Source organism: Pneumocystis carinii, assembly GCF_001477545.1.
Source record: "Pneumocystis carinii B80 chromosome Unknown supercont1.3, whole genome shotgun sequence".
NCBI classification, from domain to species: Eukaryota; Fungi; Ascomycota; class Pneumocystomycetes; order Pneumocystales; family Pneumocystaceae; genus Pneumocystis; species Pneumocystis carinii.
Genome location: NW_017264715.1, coordinates 305,614 through 328,858, shown reverse-complemented (window position 1 = coordinate 328,858; position 23,245 = coordinate 305,614). Strand labels below are relative to the sequence as shown.

Here is a 23,245-nt window from a genome sequence, read left to right as displayed (position 1 = left end):
CAATTCTAGTAATTTTATAATCAATATATAAAACTTCGTTTATTTACTTATTTAATACACAAAAAACCTAATAAAAAATAAAATACATAAAAATACCTTTAGATATAAAAAACCTATACAAAACGGTCTCTTTAACCTTGCTATAATCTTATCAACTCACCTGATTTATCATCCTAACTATAGTGTTTCCATAGCAACCCTTATTTATTTTTTAATCAACCTATAAATTTGAATCTCAACCAAAAAACAGGTATAAAAGCAAGAAAAACCGGGATAAAACGTATAAGAAAAGAACCCGTTGCTTATACCTTTATATAATTAAAGATGATTTCTTTTGAGGACTCAGTTGAGAATCATAAGGAGAATATTGAACCATTACGACAAGGACGTTCTATAACGAACTTGGCGAAAACATTTTCAGGAAATCCATGCGCATTGAGGGCAAAGAATGACCAAGAAAGATGTATTTTTGAGTCTGAAATTGATGGGTCAGATGACCTGGATGATCCCTTAGATGTATGGGTTAAATATATTAAATGGACTAATGAGGCATATCCTCATGGTCAAAGTGCGGAGAGTGGACTTGTTCCTTTATTAGAAAGATGTATTCGTCGTTTTATAAGTGTAAAACATTATCATGATGATCCTCGATATTTGAAAGTATGGATTCAATATATAAAATATATAGATGATCCTCAAGAGCTATTTTGTTTTTTAGCTCACAAAGGCATTGGGAAATCGTTAAGTGCATATTATGAGGAGTATGCAAATTTTCTTGAGGCGACAGGAAGGTATTTTAGTTTTTTAATATAATATTTTCTTTTAAGAATCAATAGAAAATCTCAAGCAAATGATATATATAAACTTGGAATTGAAAGAAAAGCACATCCATTTGACCGCTTACAGCGAAGATATGACGAATTTTTAAGAAGATCGCTTAATCCTTCTACGGCTGAGCCGAACCATACATTGATGCCTACTCGTTCTGTATTATCTATGAAATTTTTATCAAGTCTTAATGAATCTGACAACATTAAACAGTCAAATAATGGAAAAAAAACATATAATATGCCTCGTATAAATGTATACACTGATTCAGAGAATGAAAGATTAAATAAAATTTTTAAAACTGATACATGGGACAATATTGGAACAATACAAGAAAGAAAGAAAGAAAACTGCCAGAAACCTAGAACATGGGTTGGAGAGAAACTTCCTATGAAAAAGAAAGCCCAGCCATCTGTAATTACGGAGAAGTTTACTGTTTTTTGTGATGAAGTATTTTAAATTAATTGCAATATTTCATAGTAATAAATAATAGGAAAATAAAATATCTAAGGAACCATTAGTTCAATCAAAAGAGATACCTCTTCCTAGAAAAGAAGAAAAAATTATGGTAAATTTGCAGGAAATCTATCATGATGGAAAGGAATTTTCATTAGATGAATTAAAAGCCAAAGCAAAGGGTTTACTAGGAAAGACATGGGAAGACGATGAAATAGATACTATAATTCCTACATATACGGAAGAAGAGACAACATTGTTAAAAGGTTTAATCTTAAACTTTACATATTTTAATATTCTTACTATAATAGATTCTCATCAAACTTCTGATTTTAAAAAAAAACAAGCATCTCCTACTATCAATACGAAAGCAGCGTTAGCTGACATTTTTGACATTTTTAGTAAACCTTTAAAATGTGAACAATCTGATAATAATTCTGATGAAGATGATAATGAAGCTCTTTATCAAGATGATTCAGCACAAGAAGTAAACAATACTACATGGAATCGAGTTTCTTCTTCATATGATTGTATGTACGTGGATAATTCTAATGGAGAGTGTAAAAACGTAAAGCATAAAAATCATAATGAAGACAAAAACACAGATATTCTTGGAAAAAATAACTTGAATAATGAAAATTTATCATCTTACAATATTCCTTCTACTCCAAGTAATGATAATGCTTCTACTTCATTTAATACACACTATTCTTCTATCAATCCAATGGCATCTATTACTGAAGATATTGAACTTATATTGCCAAATCAGTTTGAATTACCCCCAAAAGAAAAGATAGGATACAACGAAATGGAGGAGCCAGTGAGCTCTCCTTTCCAAGAATCGGTATCTTTTAATCTGAATTTTCAAAAAAACGAACGGTCTATAACACAATTTGCATCATTTAAACAAGATGATTCTTCAAAATCTTATATTATAAAAGAACTTGTCTGCAATCCATTGGAACGTAGCATTAGGGATACTATACTTTCAAATTTAAACCCGCCAATACATTCTTATGATGGTTTATATAATTTTTCAGATAAAGTATATGGAAAATTAGATTTTATTGATCGCTTTAATAAACAATCATCTAGAAAGTCCTCAACAACTAATAATCAAGAAACAAAGATAAAATTAGCTGAAAATAATATTTACCGTATAAAGAAGAAACTTGGAGAAGGTGCATTTGCACCCGTATATTTAGCAGAAAATACTAACAATTCATCAAATTCTGCTCTTAAATTAAGAGCTATTAAGATTGAACGCTCTACTACACCATGGGAATTCTATATAATACAACAAGCAAAATATCGTCTAGGTACACATCGTGTATTAGCATCTATTATTGACGCCTATGAAATGCATATTTATCATGATGTTGGGTTTTTAATAATGAAATATAGAGATCAAGGAACAATCCTTGATTTAGTTAACATATTTAAATCGGAAACAGGAAATGGCATAGATGAAGTCCTTGCAATATTTTTTACGATAGAACTTTTAAGAACATTAGAACAATTACATAATAAAGGTATCCTTCATGGTGATTTAAAACCAGATAATTGTCTTCTTCGCCTAGATCCTCTTAAATATGAATGGCTTTCTAAATATCAAAGAGATGGATCAGGAGGATGGGCTTCTAAAGGAATTGTAATCATCGATTTTGGAAAAGGAATAGATTTGAAAATGTTTTCTCCTCAAGTACAGTTTATAGCTGATTGGGTAACGGATGAGCAAGATTGTGCAGAAATGAGGGAAGCAAGACCATGGACTTATCAAGTTGATTATCATGGATTAGCAACTATAATTCATACACTTCTTTTCGGCAAACATATCGAGACAATTGCAGAAAAAATGCCAGGATTAGGCGTGGGACGTAGAAAATATCGTTTATCTAATGGATTTAAACGATATTGGCAACAAGATATTTGGAAAAAATTATTCGATCTATTATTAAACCCTGTAGCTAATGCTGGAGAAAATGGTCTTCCTATTACAAAAAATCTTAAACAAATACGTGAAGAAATGGAGACATGGCTTATAGAAAATTGTGAAAAGGGGGTTGGATTAAAAGCAAGTCTATGGAAAATCGAAACTTTATTACACGAACGAAAATAGTATAAAATATTATATAAAGCGATATGAATATTCCATAATAAACTCCAATGTTTATATGGAAGGAAATCTTATAATTATTTAATATATACCTTTGTAAGATAGCAATATAGATCAAATAAGCCCTACGATATAAATTATTTACTTTTTTTTTACATATAATCAATTATTACAACAATTCTTCTAAAAAGTAAAACATAAGTCTTACTTCAATTTACTAAGATCGGCATATATTATTTAAGTGGATCTAGTTAAGATTCACAATAAAACATGCTATTTATTTGATAAATTTTTCAGACATCTTATCGTCAGGCACCGTAATCAAACTAATCAATATTAAATTTTATAAATAGATTAATCTTTTTAAAGATCAATCAATTAATAAAACCCATCCTATAAAGATATTTAATTCAAAAACACATGAATTCTCTTTATTTTTTTTTATAATAAAAAATTGTCTTAATATTAAAATAATTCCTTTAATATATTACTTTATCAAACAATTAAAACTAATAAATCAATAAAATATACAAAACTTTACAAAAGCTCATTTAATTTAAAAATCTTTAAAAATCTTTAAAAACGATCTCTAAAAATTACAAAAAATAACCAAATCTTGACCTTTTTTAAAAACATCAATTCAAACAACAATTTACTTATAAAAGTACTTGTTTCTCTTTAAATTAAATAATAATAATCAGAAAATACAAAACTATATATTTATCTAAAACTATATAAACCTCTTCTATAAAGACGGCTTATTCTTAAAAATTTAAAAAAATACATAATTTGTTTAAGATCTAATGTAATACTGTTTAATCTAATTGTTTAAGCTGTGCTGATGTTTTTTTAGAGAAATTTCTAAGTTTAAATAAGAATATTAAGAATTTTAACAAGTATACAAAAAAAAATGAACCAAGCAGGCCGTCAAACATTCAATCAGATGGCAGCAATGCTTCGTTCAAGAACTAGTAATAATGGACAAGGCAAAGGAGGCAGTAGTGGTGCAATTATAGGGGTAGGATTAGCTATTGGACTTGCAGGTCTTGGAATGTTAATAAACTTATCACTTTATAATGGTAAAGGATTAAATAAAAGGTTAAATAAGCACGAAAATACTAATATAACAAGTGGACGGGGGTCACCGTGCTATTAAGTTTCTATATATATGAAATATAAAGGAATTGGTTAATAAAAATGTAGATATAATCGTATTTCAGGTGTCAGTCCAAAAATATACAATGAAGGGACTCATTTTTTTATACCTTGGATTGAAAAACCATATATTTATGATGTTCGTGCTAAGCCAAGAAATATTGCGTCACTTACAGGGACAAAAGGTTATTTATTACATTTAAAAAGATATAATAATAATAATATAGATCTCCAAATGGTAAATATTACATGCCGAGTTCTTTCTAGACCTAATGTCGATGCGCTTCCGACAATATATCGTACTCTTGGATCTGATTATGATGAACGAGTTCTTCCATCAATAGTTAATGAAGTTTTGAAAAGTGTTGTTGCACAATTTAATGCAAGTCAACTTATTACACAAAGAGAAAAGGTTAATTAACGGTTTATAAGTAGTTTTTATTAATATTACATCATAGGTATCAAGACTAATTAGAGAAAGTCTTGTTCGCCGAGCTGATAAATTTAATATAAAACTTGATGATGTTTCATGTACTTTTTCTAAAGATATCTAATTTTTTAATACTAATTTCTATAGTAACACATGGTTTATTGAATTATTCTTTTCATATTATATAAATATATTAATTTAAATAGTACAATTTTCACCAGAGTTTACAGCAGCAGTTGAGGCAAAACAAGTAGCACAACAAGAAACACAAAAAGCAGCATATTTGGTAGATCGTGCCCGTCAAGAAAAGGTTTATAAATATTAATACTTTTTATTTTTTAATATTATCTAGCAAGGTGCTATTGTTAGAGCTCAAGGAGAAGCAAAATCAGCTGAGCTTATTGGTGAAGCTATTAAAAAGAGTAAAGGCTTTTTAGAATTAAGAAAAATTGAAGCTGCTAGAGAAATTTCACGCATTCTTGCCGAGGGTAATAATAGAATATTTTTAAATGCAGAAAACTTAATGCTTAATGTTTCTGAACAAAAGTATGAGCTTAATAATAGGACATACAATCTAACAGACCATAGAGATGAAACAGTCAAAAAATAAAAGTTATTAGGGTTTTGTTTTCATTTACATCTCATAATATATCATTTTATATAATTCATATAAATTATATTTTTTACCAAGAACAAATTCATCTTTACATATTTCCTTTCAAAATACGTTCTGTTAGCTTCTCTTTAGCTATTTGATAAGCGTTCATTAACCCTTTTTCACTTAAATCAACATGAGAAATTACATCTGAAAATGAAGGACGTGCAATTCTCGAAGCAATTACTGTTGGTTCTGTCTCTACAATAATCCTATAAAAAATCAATAATAATCATCTAATAATAAAATATCTAACCCATCATCACATATTTCATTAACTACAAGCGAAAGCAAATCATAATTTTCTAACAATGCATGCTTATCAATCAACATTCTTCAACATATTAAAAATACATAAAAATCTTTCCATTATACTTTAAAAGAATCTCTAATGCCTCCTTAAGCGTCGTTAAGACCTCACATAGCATCAATTCATTTTCATCCTGTCCACCTACAATATACATAGTAATATCGATCGATGTTTTATAAACCACCATATAATTTTCATATAAAATAATCTCATTATTTGTCTTTTTAGTCTTCTCCCAGAGGCCTTTTTCAAAGGCTTTTTGACTCTTAACTGTTGTATATAAATTTGAGCGAGCTGTTCCTGCCTGAAAAACAATATGAGGCGGTTGACAGTACTTTGCAAAAATACGTTCTCCTGATGAATCTAACTAAGAACATATCAATTCTATCTTTAAATATTGTAAATCATACAATTAAAATAGCGTGAACTGTATAAAGTGTAAGATTCATTTTTTTGTAGGTTGAAAAGACGGCTGTAGAGGTGAGTGAGAAAGTAGGTTGTCATGACAGGTCGTTATAGAAACCGATAATCTAAGATAAGATAAAGCCAGATATAAATGTTGAAGAGATAAGAAATATGTTTAAGATGAAGAGTAAAAAGAATAATTAAGAATGTTTTCGACGATTTGTTTTTGAGAAAGTGTTATTTTTAGATTTGCCCATCATTGTTTTGAGAGTAGAAATATAGACAGGAGATAATAATTCAGAATCCTTTAAAGATTGAATTAACTCTTTTTCACGTGGGAAAGCCTTTTCGTTATTTTCGCAAAGTGAATCAACGGGAAAAGTATTCCAATAAGAAATAATACTACGAATTGCTTTTCCTTTTTTAGTTGAACCAGGCTGTAATTTAATTTTATATTTATATTTAGCCATAGAAGAATAAGGAGCACAAATAGGAATTGCTTCTAGTAAAACATCATCGGATAATGGAAAAGGTACAAAAGCGTCCAAATTTATTTCGTAATTCTTAAAAAAAAATAAATAATTAAAAAATATAAAAGGAAATCTTACCTTTTCTTTATTATCAGAAACTTTATCTTCTTTCTTTAATAAATGATTATTTTTTTTTTCAGAATTATTCTGAAAAATTTCTTTATTATTATTATTATGATTATTATTACCAGTATTTTTTATATCTTTATTTGCCTTATGCTTTTTATTTGTCATAGACTTTTTATTTTCTTTTAAATCTTTCTTTTCAGAATTTATATTAGATCCTAACAATTTCATTCTTAAAATTCTATCATTTTCATCTTGATCAGCATATTTAAGCATCATTTTCTTTATTTTTCCTTTCTTTCCCCTTACATTTGTTGACAATAAATTACCATTTACTTTTGTTTTATTTGTATTAAGTGGTTTTGAGTTTGGAATTTCTGAGTCAACTTTTATATTCAATGACTCAGAATTCGAATTCTTTGTTTTTTCTAGGTTTTCCTTTGCTTTTTCTAGGTTCTCCTTTGTTTTTTCTGGGTTATCCTTTGTTTCTCTAGTTTTCATTTGCATATTCTTTATTTCTCGTCTTTCCTTAAGACTTATTCTTTTTTTTTCAATTTTTTGATAAACAGTACATATATCAGAAATAATTTTATTACTTTCTAATGATGGAGGTTCATGATATTCTTCCAAGTTATATTTGCTTTCATTCTCTATTTTTTCTAAAGGGTTTTCAATCAATGTATCTTTTAAATGTATCAATGGATTTTTTTGATTGTTAGATTCCTCGCAATTATCTATAAAACTCATATCCATTGTATCAGTAATATCTACTTTTTCCTCTTCGTGATTCAATGAAAGATCAATTATTTTTTCAGTAACAAATGCAACTTCTTGATCTAGTAGTGTATCGGTCAATAAATCATTTTGGTTATCTTCAGATAGTTTATTTTTAAGACGACGCATTTTACTATCTTCATCAACAACCCATAAAATTCCATATCCAAGAATAAGTTGTGAGGGAGGCAAAAAATTCTTTTTCCCTTGAATTGTAAATAGTTCAACAAGAGATCGCTCATCAACGTCTTCATGCTTGATAACTTGATCATAACGAACCCTAAAATTAGTCATTTATATATGTATAGACATATAGATAGATATATTACCACCATGCACTTGTAATAATTTTACTGGTCCTTAAATAATCAGAATAAATTTGATAAATAAAAGCAATTCATTACCATGCATTTGATTTAGATATTGAAAATGCACCAGCTTGACTAAGGGTGTTTGGAGGAACAAATAATGAATCATGCATATTTTTAATAATGACAACAGATGCGTCCTCTAAATCAGCATGTACAAATATATCGTTTTTGAGAAAATGATCTTTTATCAAGATTTTATCCTGCAATGAATCACGACCTCCTAATATTAAATATCCATCTGAACTAATAAACCATAAAAATTTCTCAAACCAACGTAAAGTCCTCATAGGAACTATTTTCTTTTTTTCTTGTCCAGTACTTTTTTTTAAATCAAATTTAATTTTTCTCTCAGCATTCTTCAATGCTTTAGAAGAAGCAGCTATGGTTTTCTTTTCTTTTATTGATGCAATCTTTTTCTTATCATAATAATCTCTAGCATTTGCTTAATTTAATTAATATTAAAGAAATAATATAAATAAATAACTATACCCCATGCATTCATTGATAATTTGATATCAATATCTAATGTTTTTATTCTATCTTTTTGAATATGAAATGAATTAGAGTCCTGTCTCTGTTCAAAAATATTATCTGAACACACAGAAGATAATTTTATTGTAATAGTATTTAATTTTAATTTAAGAGGAAGAGATATGATTTTAGCAGCAGGATTCCCATATTCTTTTTCATTCTCAATCAATTTAGCGATATCATTCCTAATTATTTGTTAAATTATGAAATCACAAATATCTATACTTTACCAATCCATGCTCTGCAAAAGGCAATCGTTAACAGCCTTAATTGTTTCATCAACCTAAATAAATTATTATTATAATAAAACAATATTTATATGAATACTATTTCCAAATTTTCTTCTATAGCAATTGCTTTCTGTATAGAAATATTTTGAATTTTTTTTAAATCATCAATCTTTTTTTGAAGCTCATCTTTTGTCGCCTGTAAGCGTTTATAAGCAAGATCTTCTTGATGCTTCAATTTCATGTCAAATTTCTGAGATTCTAATGAAGAAAAAAACATATCTATACAACTATTATAGTTATCATATGCAACAATAGAGTAATCTGAATTATCAGAGAAATGTTTCGGAATAAATGGATTAAAATCTACATAAATCTCTATATAATTTGATGTTGACTCTGCTTGAATGTTGCTAAAATTTTCACTTCTGACTTTTATTGGTTCTTTTTTCTTAACAATATATCCAACTATAGGACCCTCTTTACATTTTCTAATAATATCATCCGCTCTTTTGAAAGATGAAAGTAGATCATCCATATTAATACTTTCTAACATTATGGTAAATAAAAAAATTATAAATAAACTATCAATAATAAATATGCTAACCTAAGTTTGAATAAAAATCATCAATTTTCATATCGGGGTCAATATTAGCATCTCTTATGATATGTTCAATAAGAGAATTTCCATAACTACTTAACTCCCAAGAAATAAGCTTCTTTAAGGGAAAATCCTTTAGTGTTTTTCCCTTCTTTAACGCCTTTTTGCAAACAGATAAAGAAGAAATATTTTTTGATGAAACATCATCAGAAAGCGTTATATATTTATTCTTCAAAGTCTCAATTAGTGATAATAAATTATCCTTCGTCATTTCAGTTTCATCTTGAGAAATATTAAATGAAAGAGGATATATTTCTCCTACTGAAAATTGTTTACGCTTATCACCAAATATTACCATACGATAAAGAAAAAGTATTTTCATATTTTCATCTGCTAAAATAATATTTCCTGATGCATAAAATTCAAAAATAAGATAATATTGAGCTTTAAATAATTCTGTCGCCTCATTACTTCTTCCAAATCCTAAATATACAATTCTATCATTACAAATATGCTTCAAAGACATCAATCGTCTGTTCTTTAAATGTTTACGCAGTTTAGCACAAAATTGTGATGGTAATGTCGCTGTTTCACGGGCATATCTTGTCAAATGAATCCGAGACCCACATTCTACAAGAAGATATTCCTTACGGCCTGATAATGAGAATTTAAACTGAAACGTTCTCTCTGAAACATCATAAATATTCTGTACCCGAAATTCTAAAAGTTCTTGTAGTTCGCTTACAACACTTTTTAAATCTAAAATACTAATAAAATTAACAGAAATATAACAAAATAATTCTAAATACTTAAGTCTCTGCTTCATATTGGATATAATCCTTAATAAAAGCACAATAAATCATGGTTATTATTAGAATTTTACTCAGCTTATTGCTCAGCTTGATTGCCCTCTAAAATTGATGTCGTTCCTTGGTTTCCTAGACAACCAACCATATGATCAGAAACCAAGATGATAAAAGATGAGATAAAAGGAGTTTTAAGAGGAGGAAAAAGGGTATTTTGAGGAGTATTTAAGCCTTATATTTCATTTTATTTGTGTATTTAATATTTTTTTAATTTTTTAATTTTTTAAAAAAAGTGAAAAAAAGAAATTGAATAAAACATAAGTAAAAATAAAGATATTGTAGTAGTTTATCATCATTGTAAATGTCAGGGGAGAATTAAATTTATATATTTTTAATACGAATAAATAAAATAAGTCTAAAATATTTATTAAAAAAAAACCTTAAAATATAAATAAAGTAAAAATATATAAAAATAAATGTATTTTTTATATGACATATTCATTTTCAACTAAATTAAACCACGTATTTATATATTTATATATTTATATATAAAATAGTAAAGGGGAGATTTATCTAAATATATGAAAAATGTCTATTAAGAAATATTTTTATCTATATAATACAGAATATGTCAATATATTTAATATGGATTGAGGAAAAGTTGGGATTTTGATAATATTTTTTTTGGAGACGAGTTGATAAAAATATTAAAAAATCCAGAGAATAGGAAGTTTTACATAAAAATCTTAACAAATACGTATAATCTTTGTGAAAATACATTATAAAAAGAAAGGATTTTTTTTTTCAAAAAAAAAAGGACAAGTTTATCTTGAAATATCAAGAAACTCTAAGAAATAAGATTTAAATATCAATAAAGTCATTTCTGGTTTATTAAACGGCTTAATCTTGCAGTTAATTTTCTTAAAAAGATCACATGTTTGAATATAAAAGGCTTTCTGACATAATATTGAATTAAGAATATTTTTATATATACAAAATCTGTTAAAAAAAGCAAATTTCAATTGTTAATCTAGAAAAAGATCTAAAAATGATTCGAGCAAGTTGTAGAAATCATAAAAAAGAACTTTCAACAAGAATTTTACAGGTGTCATCAGAATCAATCAATTTTTGTGAAAATAAATTGAAAAAAGACTTTTTTAACAAAGAATTTTTAACTATTTTACCATCAAATACACTTAACGCACTTCAAGAAGCAGTACAGACACTTAAGGAAGGATTATATCCTGTAGCATTTCCTACAGAGACGGTATATGGTTTAGGAGCAGATGCGACAAATTCAGAAGCAGCAATGTCTATTTTTCGTGTCAAAAACCGTCCAGCAGATAATCCTTTAATTGTTCATATATCATCACTTAATCAGTTGCAACGTCTATTTCAACCAGATCTTAAAAGTTCAAAGGCAGAAAATTTTATACCTCCTGTTTATATTCCACTAATTAATCAATTTTGGCCAGGTCCTCTTACTATTATTCTTCCTGCTAGGCATTTAAAAATTTCACCAATTGTATTAGCAAAAAAAGATACAGTAGCTGTTAGAATGCCATCAAATCTTATAGCATTAGCTCTGATTTCACTTTTTGACATGCCTATTGCGGCACCATCTGCTAATATTTCAACAAGACCATCACCAACACTGGCTTCACATGTATATTCTGATCTTAAAGGAAAAATTCCAATTATTTTGGATGGTGGACCATGTAATATTGGTTTAGAAAGTACAGTAATAGATGGTCTTGTAGATCCACCTGTCATTTTGCGACCAGGATCTATTAGCAAAGAACAAATTAAAGCATGTGGAGGTAAATGGGAAAACATTATTGTTTATACAAATAAAAATATGGACAAAACTTTAGAAACAATACCTCGTGCACCAGGTATGAAATATAAACATTATTCACCAAAAGCAAAAGTTGTACTATTTGAGAATATTTCAGAAGAATCTGTAATAAAATGGGCTATTCAAAATATCAGTACTGATATTGAAAAAGAAATGCATATTGGGATAATGAGAACAATACATTGGAAACGAGAAAAATTAAATGATATATTTTTGAAATGGAAAACTCTAGATTGTGAACTTGGTCATACTTGCACTGAAATTACTAGAAATTTATTTTCTGCATTAAGAAATATGGATTATCATAATATAGATTTAATTCTTGTTGAGGGAGTTTCAGAAGAAAAGGAAGGGTTAGCAATAATGAATAGGATTAGAAGCTCTGCATCCATAATTATTTCAAACTAATTGCTTCAATATTTATATTCTTTAGAATAATTAATTATCATTACATAGAAAAACAATATATATTATTTATTGTAGGAATATGTTTTAAAAACCATTGATAATATAATATTTATGAAACATAAATTAACATATGATATAATTGTACTTTTTAATTATAGAAATAGTATATTATATGAATAAAATTAGCTCTTTATGTATATTTTTACGTGTTCTAAATTTCCTTATCTCATCTATCCAAAATACAGTACTCGCAACAACTATTAAAAATAAAAGATCAAAGAAACTTAAAGCTTCAGTATAAAATACTTTTTGAAAAAATGGTAGATAAATAACAGATATTTGCCCCAAAAAAGACCCTAAAATTGCTAAATTAAAAGTGCTATTTGAAAAAAAGCCTATATTAAAAATAGACTTTATATTAGAACGACATGTTAATGCATTAAAGAGATCAAAAAATACAAAACAAGTAAAAGTCTATAAAAATTAGAAAAAAAAAAAGAATAAAATTATACCATAGTAATAGATCTGCGCTTAGTATTTTTGCCTGCTTGTGAAATATATATTAAAATAGTCCCAAAAATAATAAGAAATGAAGAAATAATAATTTTTTTAAGAAGGTATTTTGTTAAGAGAGGAATATTTTTATCACGAGGACAATCTGGAATAATACTAGAATTAATAGATTCACAGCCAAGACTTTGCGCTGGTGGACCATCCATAAGAATATCTATAATGATTAATTTAATTATTAAAAAAAAAATGAATGAAATACTTATCCACAAAAGTTGTGTAGCAGTTAAAGGATTTCCAAGACCAAAAATTGTTGAAATAGCAATTAAAGATAGCGAAGCGATACATGTTGATAATTGAAAAGCTATAAAGTTGCTAATATTATAATAAATACCCTTGCCTATAAAAATAATAAATATAAGCAATTAATATTACAAATTGATTTACCTTCATCAATTGCATCTAAAATAGTTGAAAATGAGTCATCAGTCAATATCATGTCTGCAGCTTCTCTTGCAACATCTGTACCATGCTTTCCCATAGCAATACCGATATCAGCAAGTTTTAAAGCAGGAGCATCATTAACACCATCACCTATCATAGCAACTATATCTCCTCTTATCTGAAATGCCTCTATTATTTTCATTTTCTGTCTGGGAGTAACTCGAGAAAATATATTAATATTAGTTAAAACTTCAGAAAGTTCTTTAGTTGTCATTTTTTCAAGATTATTTCCAGATATTATAGTCATAAAATCCTTAGAATTTTCATTAATATAATACGATCTTAAATATTGAACCGGAATGCCAAGTTTAAAAGCAGTAGATAGAGCAGCAGCTTCCGAATCCCCTGTTATCATAACAATTCTAATAGAATTCCGAATTAAATGTTGAATAGATTTCCTAACATTCTTTCTAAGTGGATCGATTAATCCAATAAGACCTGCTATAGTAAAACCCTTATCATCTATAGATGAACCAAATAAACTAGCTAAAGCTATAACTTTCAATCCTTCATAAGCCATTTCGGAAGCAACTTTGTCAATTTTATCAATAATATCTTTCGTTAGTGGTATCTCTACTGCATCTTTTTCTAAGATTGAAACTGATTTCATACATATTTCTTCAAACGAACCCTTTGCATACACAACACTTGAAGAAGGAGTCATAGAAGATGGATATGCTGTTACAGACATCCATTTTCTATCTGAAGAGAATGGAATTTCCTGGAGTCGTGTATAAATCTTTCTAATATTAAAAAAAAACGTATTTACATAAAAATCAAAATTACCTTGCGATTATCAGGATAGCCATATTTTTCAATCAATTCCATAATTGCAACGTCAACAGATTGCCCAACGAATTTTTCATTGTTAAGTTTTTGAGCGTTATTACATAGATTAGCTAAAAATTAATTTTCAAAATAAATAGAACGAGACAAACACACCAATATTCAAAAGACAGTTTAGAGTCTTATCCTCCATAAACAATGATTTTTTAAAGTTAGATGAAAGATCAATAAGTCCATTTCTACCTAAAGTAAATATCTTTTGTACAGTCATATGATTTTCAGTTAATGTTCCTATTCATAATCAAAATATAAAACATGTATTTATTATAATACCTGTTTTATCGCAACATATAACATTAACACTTGCTAATGTTTCAACACTCGGTAAATTCTTAACAATTACTTTTTTATTTGACATACGATGAACTCCTAAAGCTAATGTAATGCTTAAAATGATAGGAAGTCCTTCAGGAATAGCAGCAACTGCCAAAGATATAGAAATTGTAGACATTTCTAGCCATGATCTTCCTTGTATTAACCCAATCAAATATATTATCAGTATAATAATTAAAGAAAACATAGAGAGCTGTTTTCCAAGATGATCCATTGATTTTTGTAATGGTGTTTGCGGTGACTTTATCTAATACCCAATAAATATCAAACAAAAAAAGTAACCTTCCTACATGTTGCATATCTAAAATAACCGCTCCAAACTCTGTATCTTTCCCCGTTCTAATTACGATACCTAAACCATTACCTAGACATCTAATTCAACATTATAGAGTATTTTATACAAAAATATTACCATGTCTTACAAATGTTCCCATAAATGCAATACATTTACGTTCTGTTATAGGAATATCATAGAGACTCTTAGAAATAGCATCCCCGTTCTTATAAACAATATTTGTCTCTCCTGTCAAGTTCGATTCATCTATTCCAAGATCAATTGCCTAGATATTTTAATTAAAAAATAACTAAAAAATCCATCCAATACTTCTGATATTCTCAAATCTGCTGGAATACGGTCCCCCATAGAAAATCTAATCAAATCACCCGGAACAAGATCAATCGCTTCTACATATTGCTCCTGCCCATTCCTAATTACATGGCAATAATGCGGTATCATCTTATTTAACTCTTTTAATGACTTTTCTGATCGATATTCCTGTATAAATCCCACTATATTATACATCAATATAAAATCATATACTCTGATTCTAATATACCTGAAACAACCATTATAATAGCCTATATAGATATTTGCCATAAATATCCCGCAAATAACACTTATAAACAACTCACCACAATAATACTCAGAGCATCACTGATATTTCCTATAAATATACTTATTACTGCACTGCCAAATAACAATATCATCAGAAAACTGCTCAATAACTGCTTTAAAAACAGGAAAAAAGAAAATCCTATGTTCTCTGGCCCCAGGAAATTACTCCCATAGATAGATCTACGATATATAATATCTTCCTTGCTTGATAATCCTGTTTTATGGCACGTATGAAGATATGCGCAGCATTCCTGAATACTGATGCTCCAAAAGTCATTTTTAAACGGGGTTTTCGGGGGAAATACAGTATAAGGCCGTTTTCTAGGCGTATCAAAGGATTTTCTGGTGGATTTTGAAGGCATTTAACCTATATTTAAGCCATAATATATACTTAGTTTTTTTTTGAGGTTAAGAAAATCTAAGATAATAGAGGAGATAAAAAAAATAAGGTGAAATATAAAATACAGAAATCATATAAATGAAAGAAATAGACATGAAGATATGAATATTAAATAAGAATTAGAAGAATAAATGATGTAAAAATATCAAGCAGTATAAACTGAAGAGGCAACATGACCTCCATGACCAGTCCAATCAATATGAATGTTTTCTAAGCCTTTAAATTTATCAGATATAGCATCAGGAAGAAGCTGAAAAGTATGAGCACCTGTAAAATAAGTATAAAATAGCAAAAAAAAAGAAAAAATATACCAAAATAATCTCTTTGAGCTTGAATTAAATTAGAAGGAAGCCATTGGCTTCTATATCCATCAAAGAATGAAAGAGCGGTAGAAAAAGCAGGGGTTGGAATCCCTATTTCAACCGCAGTTGAAACAATTTTTCTCCATGAAGGCTCAGCAGTTATTATAGCGTCATGAAAAAAAGGTTCTATAATAATTAAAAGAGATAATAAAAGTGTTATAAAGAAATCATTACCAAATAAAAGATTTTCTAAGTCAGGAGAGGCTAAATAAACTTTGGAAATTTCATTCAAAAAAATACTACGAATAATACAGCCACCTAGTCCAGAATTAAGATAAAGGTTAAAAAAGAAGAGTATATATACCTTGCCACATGTGGGAGATGCTTGAATTATTAAGTTTCCATCCATATTTAATAGAAGCATGTTTTAACAACATAAAACCTTGAGTATAAGAAATAATTTTACTAGCATAAAGAGCCTTTTAAGTTTTAATAAAAAATACAATGTAAAGGAAAATTTACTTGTTCCAAATGAGAAATAAATTCCTTTTTATCGCCCGTATATTTAATACCCATATTTTGAAATCTTTTGCTAGCTTTGATTCTCTCATCACGAATATTTGAGAGACATCTTGAAAAAACAGCCTCACTAATAAGCGTTGTTGGTACACCTAGATCAAGTGCACTCATTACACTCCATTTTCCAGTACCTAATATATATTAAATTGAAATGCACACCTTTATCAAACAAATCTTGCACCTTTTTGCCCAGCAGAATCAAGAATTTTGTCAATCATATACTCCCCATTCTCATCAGTATAATAAAAAATATTACAAGTAATCTCAATCAAAAATGAATTAAGAAAACCTTTATTCCATTCACTAAAAACATCCCCAATTTCCTTATTACTCATGCAAAGACCCCGCTTCATAAGATCATATGCCTCACAAATTAACTGCATATCTCCATATTCAATACCATTGTGAACCATCTTAACAAAATGCCCTGAACCCGACTCACCAACCCAATCACAACATGGCTTTCCATCCGATTTCGCTGAAATAGATTGGAAAATATCCTTAAGATATTTCCATGCATCAGAATTCCCTCCTGGCATAATTGATGGCCCATATCTAGCTCCATCTTCTCCTCCTGATATACCAGCTCCAACAAAAAGAATACCTTTATTTTTTAGACTTTCATATCTATTATTTGTATCAATAAAATGACTATTTCCACAATCTAGCATCATTGGAAACTTAAAAAAAACAGAATTCTCTCTTTTACCAACAATAATATCATCTTTTTCTAAATAAAGTAAAAGATGCTCAATAAATTCATCTACAGGTGATCCTGCTTTAACAAGAAGCATAATACGTCGAGGTTTTTTCAAAAGAGAACAAAATTCCTCAATAGAATGTGCTCCAATAATAGATTTTCCTTAATATTTATAAATTTATATATATAAAAAACCAAAAATAAAACCCTTTGCTTCTTTCTCCAAAAAACTATCAACCTTTGACACTGTACGGTTAAATACTGCAACAATGAACCTGTTATTATATATAAAAACCCATATTTAAAGAACCATAAGTCTTAAGAAAGACAATTTCTTAACGAACCCTTTATCAGCAGAATTTAAAACAAGATTCTGACCCATAACAGCTAATCCAATAAGGCCAAAGTCTATATAGACAGTTAAGACCCATTATATATCTTTTATAATAAAAAATAGCCCATACCAGCACTAAATTTTTAAATAAGTTTATTAGAGATTTTTAATACAAGAAAAAAGAAATAGAAATACATACATATTCTTCAGATCTTTAGAATCCATATCTTAGTCTTTATAAATATTTATAACAACAGCTTTTATTTAAACTCTAAATTTAATGTCGTTGAATAAAGAAAGATATATTAAGGTTTTTTAAAAACAAATATAAAACATAAGTAAAAAGAGATAAAAATGAATATAAAGAAGCAACAACCATGTATAAACATGTATATTGTATAAAACATGTAAGATAAAGGGTATACTGAAACATAAGCGTAAAATAGAATGTGTAAAATAGAATATGTAAAATAGAATGACTTAAGAATCCAGAAATAAAAGATAAATGTCAAAAACGTCTATATTTGAATTAAAAAGTGAATTAAAAAAGAATCTTGAAGGGTGTATTTAACGATAAGAATGATCGGCTATAAATATTAATAAAAATATTTAATAAAAAAAGATACCTCGAATTGATCTAGAAATCTCTGCTTCCCATTTATCTCCATTAGAAAGAAGTTTTTCTTTATTATATAAAAGTTCTTCATGAGTTTCTGTTGCATATTCAACATTCGATGTCTCAACTATAGCATCGACAGGACAGCTTTCTTGACAATATCCACAATAAATACATTTTGTCATATCTAAAACATGAATATAAAAAAATATTAATAAAAAATATAAACCTATATCATAGCGAGTTGTACGACGTGATCCATCCGCACGTTCTTCTGCTTCAATAGTAATTGCCTGTGCAGGACATACTGCTTCACAAAGTTTACATGCAATACACCGCTCTTCTCCTGTTGGATATCGACGTAAAGCATGTTCTCCACGAAATCTAGGTGAAACTGGCCCTTTTTCAAACGGATAAAATAACGTATATCTATCAATTCATAAAGACACTTATTTAAACCCTTAAAACACATACGGCGTCCGAAAAAACTGCTCCAGAACCACGTACATTCCACGAAACATCTCTGATAATAAGAAATAATCTCCTGCCTTATCTAAAATAGACTTTTTAGGCGTTTTAGATATTTTTGATGTTCCTGATGTTTCTGATGTTTCTACCAATGATTCTGATTGCGGACGAAAACCAACCGGCGGTGCTGCTCTTACTGGTCTATTAAAAGATATTGTTCTGCCATAAATACGGCTAAAATACGGCTGAATTCTGCCTGTTTTACCGTGAAAATAACCTTTTAACATTGTTGAAGGTTTTAGAGGAGAGTAAAATCATCGATAATAATTTAGTTTCCATGGCAAAAGGGACACCCGGGTGCGAAAGAAAAATATTTCAGAAGGAGGTCAGCGAGAGATAACAAGTGTTAAGAAGAAAGACGGAAGAGCATAGTTTTGGTGTATTTTCCGGTAGAAAAAACGTATTTTCGAGAGAAAATATAGAGAGAACGAGTTATTAAGTATATATAGCCTTTTTTCCCGTTTTTTTTCGGTTTTTTTTTCAACTTTTAGCCTTTTTTAGATCATAAAAGATGGGAAAAGTAAGTCTATTTTAAGGGTTATTTATTAATATATTGAACAATATAGGTTCATGGATCGCTTGCACGGTAAGATTTATAGTAGAAAGTGCTTTTTTTTGGCTAATTTGTGTGTTATTTTAGTGCAGGAAAAGTAAAATCGTAAGTTTGATTTATTAAAGAGTATAGAAATAATTAAGTGTTTTAGACAAACACCTAAGGTGGAGAAACAGGAGAAACCTAAGTCTCCGTGTGGAAGAGCACATAAACGACTTCAATATAATCGTCGATTTGTTAATTATGTATCATTTGCAGGAGGAAAACGAAAGGTATATATAACAAATATATTTGGAAAGGATTCTAAGTTTAAACCAGATGAATCCTGCACCGACTTCGTGAAATTTTGTTTTTTAATTCTTAAAAGAATGTATAAAACATTTAGAATAGTTATATTTTAATATTAAATGCAAACTTTTCTTTCATAACATTTTCTTAACGTAAAACTTGCGATGCGAAGCTTAACTTTGATCTCATACGGGTCATGAACTTGACTCCAGTGACAAAATAAAATCTTTTTAAAAGGAAAAATATAAATAAACAGTTAAAAAAAATTAAGATTTTAAAGAAAACATATTAGCAAAAATAAAGTATTTAGAAAACCTTTAACATATATTTCAATGAAAGGTTACAAACAAATACTGAATAGCAAATAATATTCAGAAGAAAAAGAAGCAGAAGGAACAATTCTAAACCCGATCCAAGTAAGACCTCTAATCAAGGCATCTAAAGAACATATAAATAACAAGAAATGAATAAAAATATAAACTTACCAAGTCCAGAAGATACTTTCCTAATACGAATAAACAATTTATTGCAAAAAAGAAAATTAGAAGCAAAATCAATAATTGCAGCCAATCTAATCATTTACAATAAATATAAAAATAGAAAACAAATATATGAAAAGTATACCTTTGTTTTAAATAAGGCTTATTGCAAATATCTCCAATAATATAAATATTATGCTCATTTTTGGAAAACGTTGTTATCCCACGACATAATACTTTATTATTCTCATTAATACTAACACTTTGAAGCACATTATTTTCTTCAACACCAAATTCCTTCCACCAAACTCCACATATCAATCTTTCTCTTAACACAGAAAACCCTGAGTCACTTTCAAGAGATGAAGATTGCGAAGAACCAGCCGGATCATATTTCCCTGAGGCCAAGGCAGATGCATCCAAAGATGCTCCTGCAAATGCTGGGGGGGTATATTCACACAAGACCTAACAAAACATTACTATAAACCACTTTATTCAATTCTAAAATACCTCAGGGACACCATTGAATATTTCGACAGTTTATTCTACGATAAACATATTTCTGAGGCTCCGATGAAGAACCAAATTGCTTCAATGGAGTCACAGTGCATGTTAAAGGAATATTATCATAATAACTATATTCCATATCATTATCAAAGGCCTTAGAGCATGGAGACATGAGAATCTCGTTGTCTAAGTCGCTTTCTTGACTGTTTAAGTAATAAATAGTATTGTTATGAGCCATTTATGTAATTCTGAATATTCAATCCTCTCAATTAAAGTCCTTTGCTACGATATTAAAAAAATAAATTTTTTATAAATCGGAAGTTTCCAAATTTCGGGGGAAGGGTTTTTATATATTTTGAAGATCAAAATCACGTGATACTATATAGATAATATAAATATATAAAGATTAAAAGGAAGATAAAAGATAAATAAAAAATTAGTTAGAGGAACCAATTGTTTAAATGTAAATGTAAAAGTTATTTTTTAAAAGAATTGAAATAAAATATAAATATTTTAAAAATGAAGTTATGCTGCTTTAAAAAATATGAATAAGCGGTGATTATTGTGTGTAAATAGTGTTTTTTGAAATAAAATAAGCACGTGAAAGTGATGATTTGAAAAGATTTAAAAATTAGTAATTGAAACAGAAAAGCTGAAATATTTTCGTAATGATTTGATTTTCAAGTCTAAAATATTATAATTGAAGCATAAACGCATAAATATATTGTAAATAGATAGATTTTGTGGATAATGAAATTTTTGAAAATATATCATGAAAATCTGGAAAGTTTTTACGAAACTTTAAGTGTGATTTGATCGATATTTAATTACATGAATTTTCTATTTTTGCCTTTTTATACACTTGATTTTCTTGTTGATTTTCATCAATATTTGAAAGTCCATAAGAAATGGGTTTCTTTTTCTTTTTAACCAAAGAATTTACATCATTTGCATTGGAGATCATTTCTAAAAGCGCTTTCTTTACATCTTCTTGAGAATTTTTCGTTATATTTTGAAAATCAAGAGTCTTTATACTTGTTTTCTCCGGAATCTTTTCAAGTTCTTTAGCCTAGTAGTTTTCAACAATAAAATATGTATTATATATTTCTAACCTTTTGTTTCAGTTCCAATAACATTTCCCGTATTTCAGATTCTTCTTTCTCTTGTTTTTCTTTCCCTTTTTCACTTTTTTGCTCGTTTTCCAATCGCTTTTCTAAACTTTTAATCGCTAAATGTATATGTTCAATAGCCTTTTCACGAAAATCACCTTCTTGTGAAAATTCAAGAGCTAATGCTAGTTTATAATGTGCTTCAGTAATCAATGATGACTCAAGTGGATATATTTTAGTTCTAAGATCAAGAGAAGATTGAAAATCCGCCAATGCCTGTTGAAAATTTTCTATTATAAATAAATAAATATCAATTTCATTAGATCCTAAAAATACCATTCTCAAGTGATATTTCCCCCAATAAATCATATGTATCTGCCAACTTTTTTTCAATTTCTATACACTTTTCTTCATCAATTTCCTCTTTTTTCTCCTCTAAATCCCTCTCTGACACTCCTTTACTCATATCTAGCATCTTTTGATAAAGAAATCTCGAAAAATCTAATGCTTCCCATGCAATACTAAAATCATCCTCTTTTATCACATCTCCCGATTCTTCTTCACTACTTTCATCTCCAGAAAAACATAATCGAGACGAATTATGCATCGCTTTAGACGAAACATTCCCCATCTCAATACAATCTCTTCAATTCAGTTTATCCTTCTTTTTACCATCAAAAACCTACTTTCTAGCGGAGGAACTACCCCACCAAAAACTCCACTCCGTTTCACTGCTAAATAAAATAACGCCCTTCCATACGAATAAAAAACATCTGCATTTCTAACATCTCCTTCTCCATATTCCATAACAATTCGCTCAAGAGCTAAACTATATTTCTCAACTGCTGCTTCATAATCCTTCTTATAATAAAGACAATCTGCCTCATTAATAACAGAATAAGCTTCTTCTAATGATATTAACGTCTCTGAAGGCTCTGAACAGAGATTATTCAGGCCATTTAAGCCTATTTCTTGCGTTTCTTTCTCTGCCATTTGTTGAGTCGAGTCATTCGTTAGGAGCGATAGGTTCGAGATGATTTCTATGGTGATTGTTACTATGGTGATTGTTACTATGGATACCATTGCTATGGTTACTATTGCTATAGAGATTATTACTATGGAGACCTGTATAGAAGAGTAAGAACGTCAGCAAAAATAGTAAAAAAAAACCAAGAAAAAATGGCCGAAAAAAGGCCAAAATTTTAGGGGAAACCCTTTAAATTTATTTGTAATTT

The 23,245-nt window shown here is 28.5% G+C and overlaps 11 protein-coding genes across 11 annotated transcripts; 4 read left to right on the top strand and 7 right to left on the bottom strand.

Moving 5' to 3' along the window:
- The first annotated feature begins 279 nt into the window (after window positions 1-279).
- On the top strand, window positions 280-3,446 carry T552_00740 (hypothetical protein). The gene is made up of 4 exons (XM_018369343.1): window positions 280-791; window positions 837-1,278; window positions 1,322-1,550; window positions 1,596-3,446. Exons 1-4 carry the CDS (start codon window positions 325-327, stop codon window positions 3,401-3,403), a joined length of 2,946 nt encoding a protein of 981 aa, XP_018227055.1. The 5' UTR covers window positions 280-324; the 3' UTR covers window positions 3,404-3,446.
- An 864-nt stretch (window positions 3,447-4,310) lies between these two features.
- On the top strand, window positions 4,311-5,595 carry T552_00739 (prohibitin-2; the record flags this gene model as incomplete). Its single annotated transcript, XM_018369342.1, has 7 exons — window positions 4,311-4,479; window positions 4,532-4,556; window positions 4,604-4,740; window positions 4,783-4,967; window positions 5,014-5,086; window positions 5,192-5,295; window positions 5,338-5,595. The coding sequence occupies 7 exons, from the start codon at window positions 4,311-4,313 to the stop codon at window positions 5,593-5,595; spliced, it is 951 nt and encodes a 316-aa protein (XP_018227054.1).
- A 48-nt stretch (window positions 5,596-5,643) lies between these two features.
- Window positions 5,644-6,443, bottom strand: T552_00738 (hypothetical protein). Its single transcript, XM_018369341.1, has 4 exons — window positions 6,361-6,443; window positions 6,016-6,317; window positions 5,897-5,974; window positions 5,644-5,852 (listed from the first exon to the last, which is right to left on the bottom strand). The coding sequence occupies exons 1-4, from the start codon at window positions 6,397-6,399 to the stop codon at window positions 5,690-5,692; spliced, it is 582 nt and encodes a 193-aa protein (XP_018227053.1). The 5' UTR covers window positions 6,400-6,443; the 3' UTR covers window positions 5,644-5,689.
- A 67-nt stretch (window positions 6,444-6,510) lies between these two features.
- T552_00737 (hypothetical protein) lies at window positions 6,511-10,319 on the bottom strand. Its single transcript, XM_018369340.1, has 9 exons — window positions 10,265-10,319; window positions 9,462-10,222; window positions 8,955-9,403; window positions 8,858-8,910; window positions 8,586-8,812; window positions 8,130-8,538; window positions 8,055-8,084; window positions 6,964-8,005; window positions 6,511-6,918 (listed from the first exon to the last, which is right to left on the bottom strand). The coding sequence occupies exons 1-9, from the start codon at window positions 10,279-10,281 to the stop codon at window positions 6,556-6,558; spliced, it is 3,351 nt and encodes a 1,116-aa protein (XP_018227052.1). The 5' UTR covers window positions 10,282-10,319; the 3' UTR covers window positions 6,511-6,555.
- A 946-nt stretch (window positions 10,320-11,265) lies between these two features.
- T552_00736 (Sua5/YciO/YrdC/YwlC family tRNA threonylcarbamoyl adenosine modification protein) lies at window positions 11,266-12,573 on the top strand. The gene has a single exon (XM_018369339.1). It carries the CDS (start codon window positions 11,310-11,312, stop codon window positions 12,525-12,527), a length of 1,218 nt encoding a protein of 405 aa, XP_018227051.1. The 5' UTR covers window positions 11,266-11,309; the 3' UTR covers window positions 12,528-12,573.
- A 76-nt stretch (window positions 12,574-12,649) lies between these two features.
- Window positions 12,650-16,030, bottom strand: T552_00735 (calcium-transporting P-type ATPase, PMR1-type). Its single transcript, XM_018369338.1, has 12 exons — window positions 15,633-16,030; window positions 15,557-15,578; window positions 15,325-15,509; window positions 15,133-15,280; window positions 15,011-15,084; window positions 14,661-14,967; window positions 14,484-14,618; window positions 14,328-14,440; window positions 13,485-14,280; window positions 13,300-13,437; window positions 13,040-13,254; window positions 12,650-13,001 (listed from the first exon to the last, which is right to left on the bottom strand). The coding sequence occupies exons 1-12, from the start codon at window positions 15,975-15,977 to the stop codon at window positions 12,696-12,698; spliced, it is 2,784 nt and encodes a 927-aa protein (XP_018227050.1). The 5' UTR covers window positions 15,978-16,030; the 3' UTR covers window positions 12,650-12,695.
- A 130-nt stretch (window positions 16,031-16,160) lies between these two features.
- T552_04082 (6-phosphogluconate dehydrogenase (decarboxylating)) lies at window positions 16,161-18,004 on the bottom strand (the record flags this gene model as incomplete). The annotated part of the gene is made up of 9 exons (XM_018372133.1): window positions 17,941-18,004; window positions 17,804-17,871; window positions 17,606-17,758; window positions 17,078-17,560; window positions 16,840-17,027; window positions 16,682-16,796; window positions 16,552-16,635; window positions 16,327-16,503; window positions 16,161-16,282 (listed from the first exon to the last, which is right to left on the bottom strand). Exons 1-9 carry the CDS (start codon window positions 17,976-17,978, stop codon window positions 16,161-16,163), a joined length of 1,428 nt encoding a protein of 475 aa, XP_018227049.1. The 5' UTR covers window positions 17,979-18,004.
- Window positions 18,005-18,129: 125 nt separating this feature from the next.
- T552_04081 (NADH-ubiquinone oxidoreductase 23 kDa subunit, mitochondrial) lies at window positions 18,130-19,301 on the bottom strand (the record flags this gene model as incomplete). Its single annotated transcript, XM_018372132.1, has 4 exons — window positions 18,130-18,517; window positions 18,557-18,733; window positions 18,776-18,975; window positions 19,021-19,301. 4 exons carry the CDS (start codon window positions 19,299-19,301, stop codon window positions 18,498-18,500), a joined length of 678 nt encoding a protein of 225 aa, XP_018227048.1. The 3' UTR covers window positions 18,130-18,497.
- Window positions 19,302-19,544: 243 nt separating this feature from the next.
- T552_00733 (40S ribosomal protein S30) lies at window positions 19,545-20,006 on the top strand. Its single transcript, XM_018369337.1, has 5 exons — window positions 19,545-19,594; window positions 19,641-19,660; window positions 19,715-19,732; window positions 19,779-19,899; window positions 19,946-20,006. The coding sequence occupies exons 1-5, from the start codon at window positions 19,586-19,588 to the stop codon at window positions 19,967-19,969; spliced, it is 192 nt and encodes a 63-aa protein (XP_018227047.1). The 5' UTR covers window positions 19,545-19,585; the 3' UTR covers window positions 19,970-20,006.
- A 249-nt stretch (window positions 20,007-20,255) lies between these two features.
- T552_00732 (hypothetical protein) lies at window positions 20,256-21,139 on the bottom strand (the record flags this gene model as incomplete). The annotated part of the gene is made up of 4 exons (XM_018369336.1): window positions 20,256-20,353; window positions 20,401-20,486; window positions 20,540-20,859; window positions 20,951-21,139. 4 exons carry the CDS (start codon window positions 21,137-21,139, stop codon window positions 20,256-20,258), a joined length of 693 nt encoding a protein of 230 aa, XP_018227046.1.
- Window positions 21,140-21,674: 535 nt separating this feature from the next.
- Window positions 21,675-23,030, bottom strand: T552_00731 (hypothetical protein). Its single transcript, XM_018369335.1, has 4 exons — window positions 22,697-23,030; window positions 22,347-22,652; window positions 22,014-22,300; window positions 21,675-21,970 (listed from the first exon to the last, which is right to left on the bottom strand). The coding sequence occupies exons 1-4, from the start codon at window positions 23,001-23,003 to the stop codon at window positions 21,725-21,727; spliced, it is 1,146 nt and encodes a 381-aa protein (XP_018227045.1). The 5' UTR covers window positions 23,004-23,030; the 3' UTR covers window positions 21,675-21,724.
- Window positions 23,031-23,245: the final 215 nt, after the last annotated feature.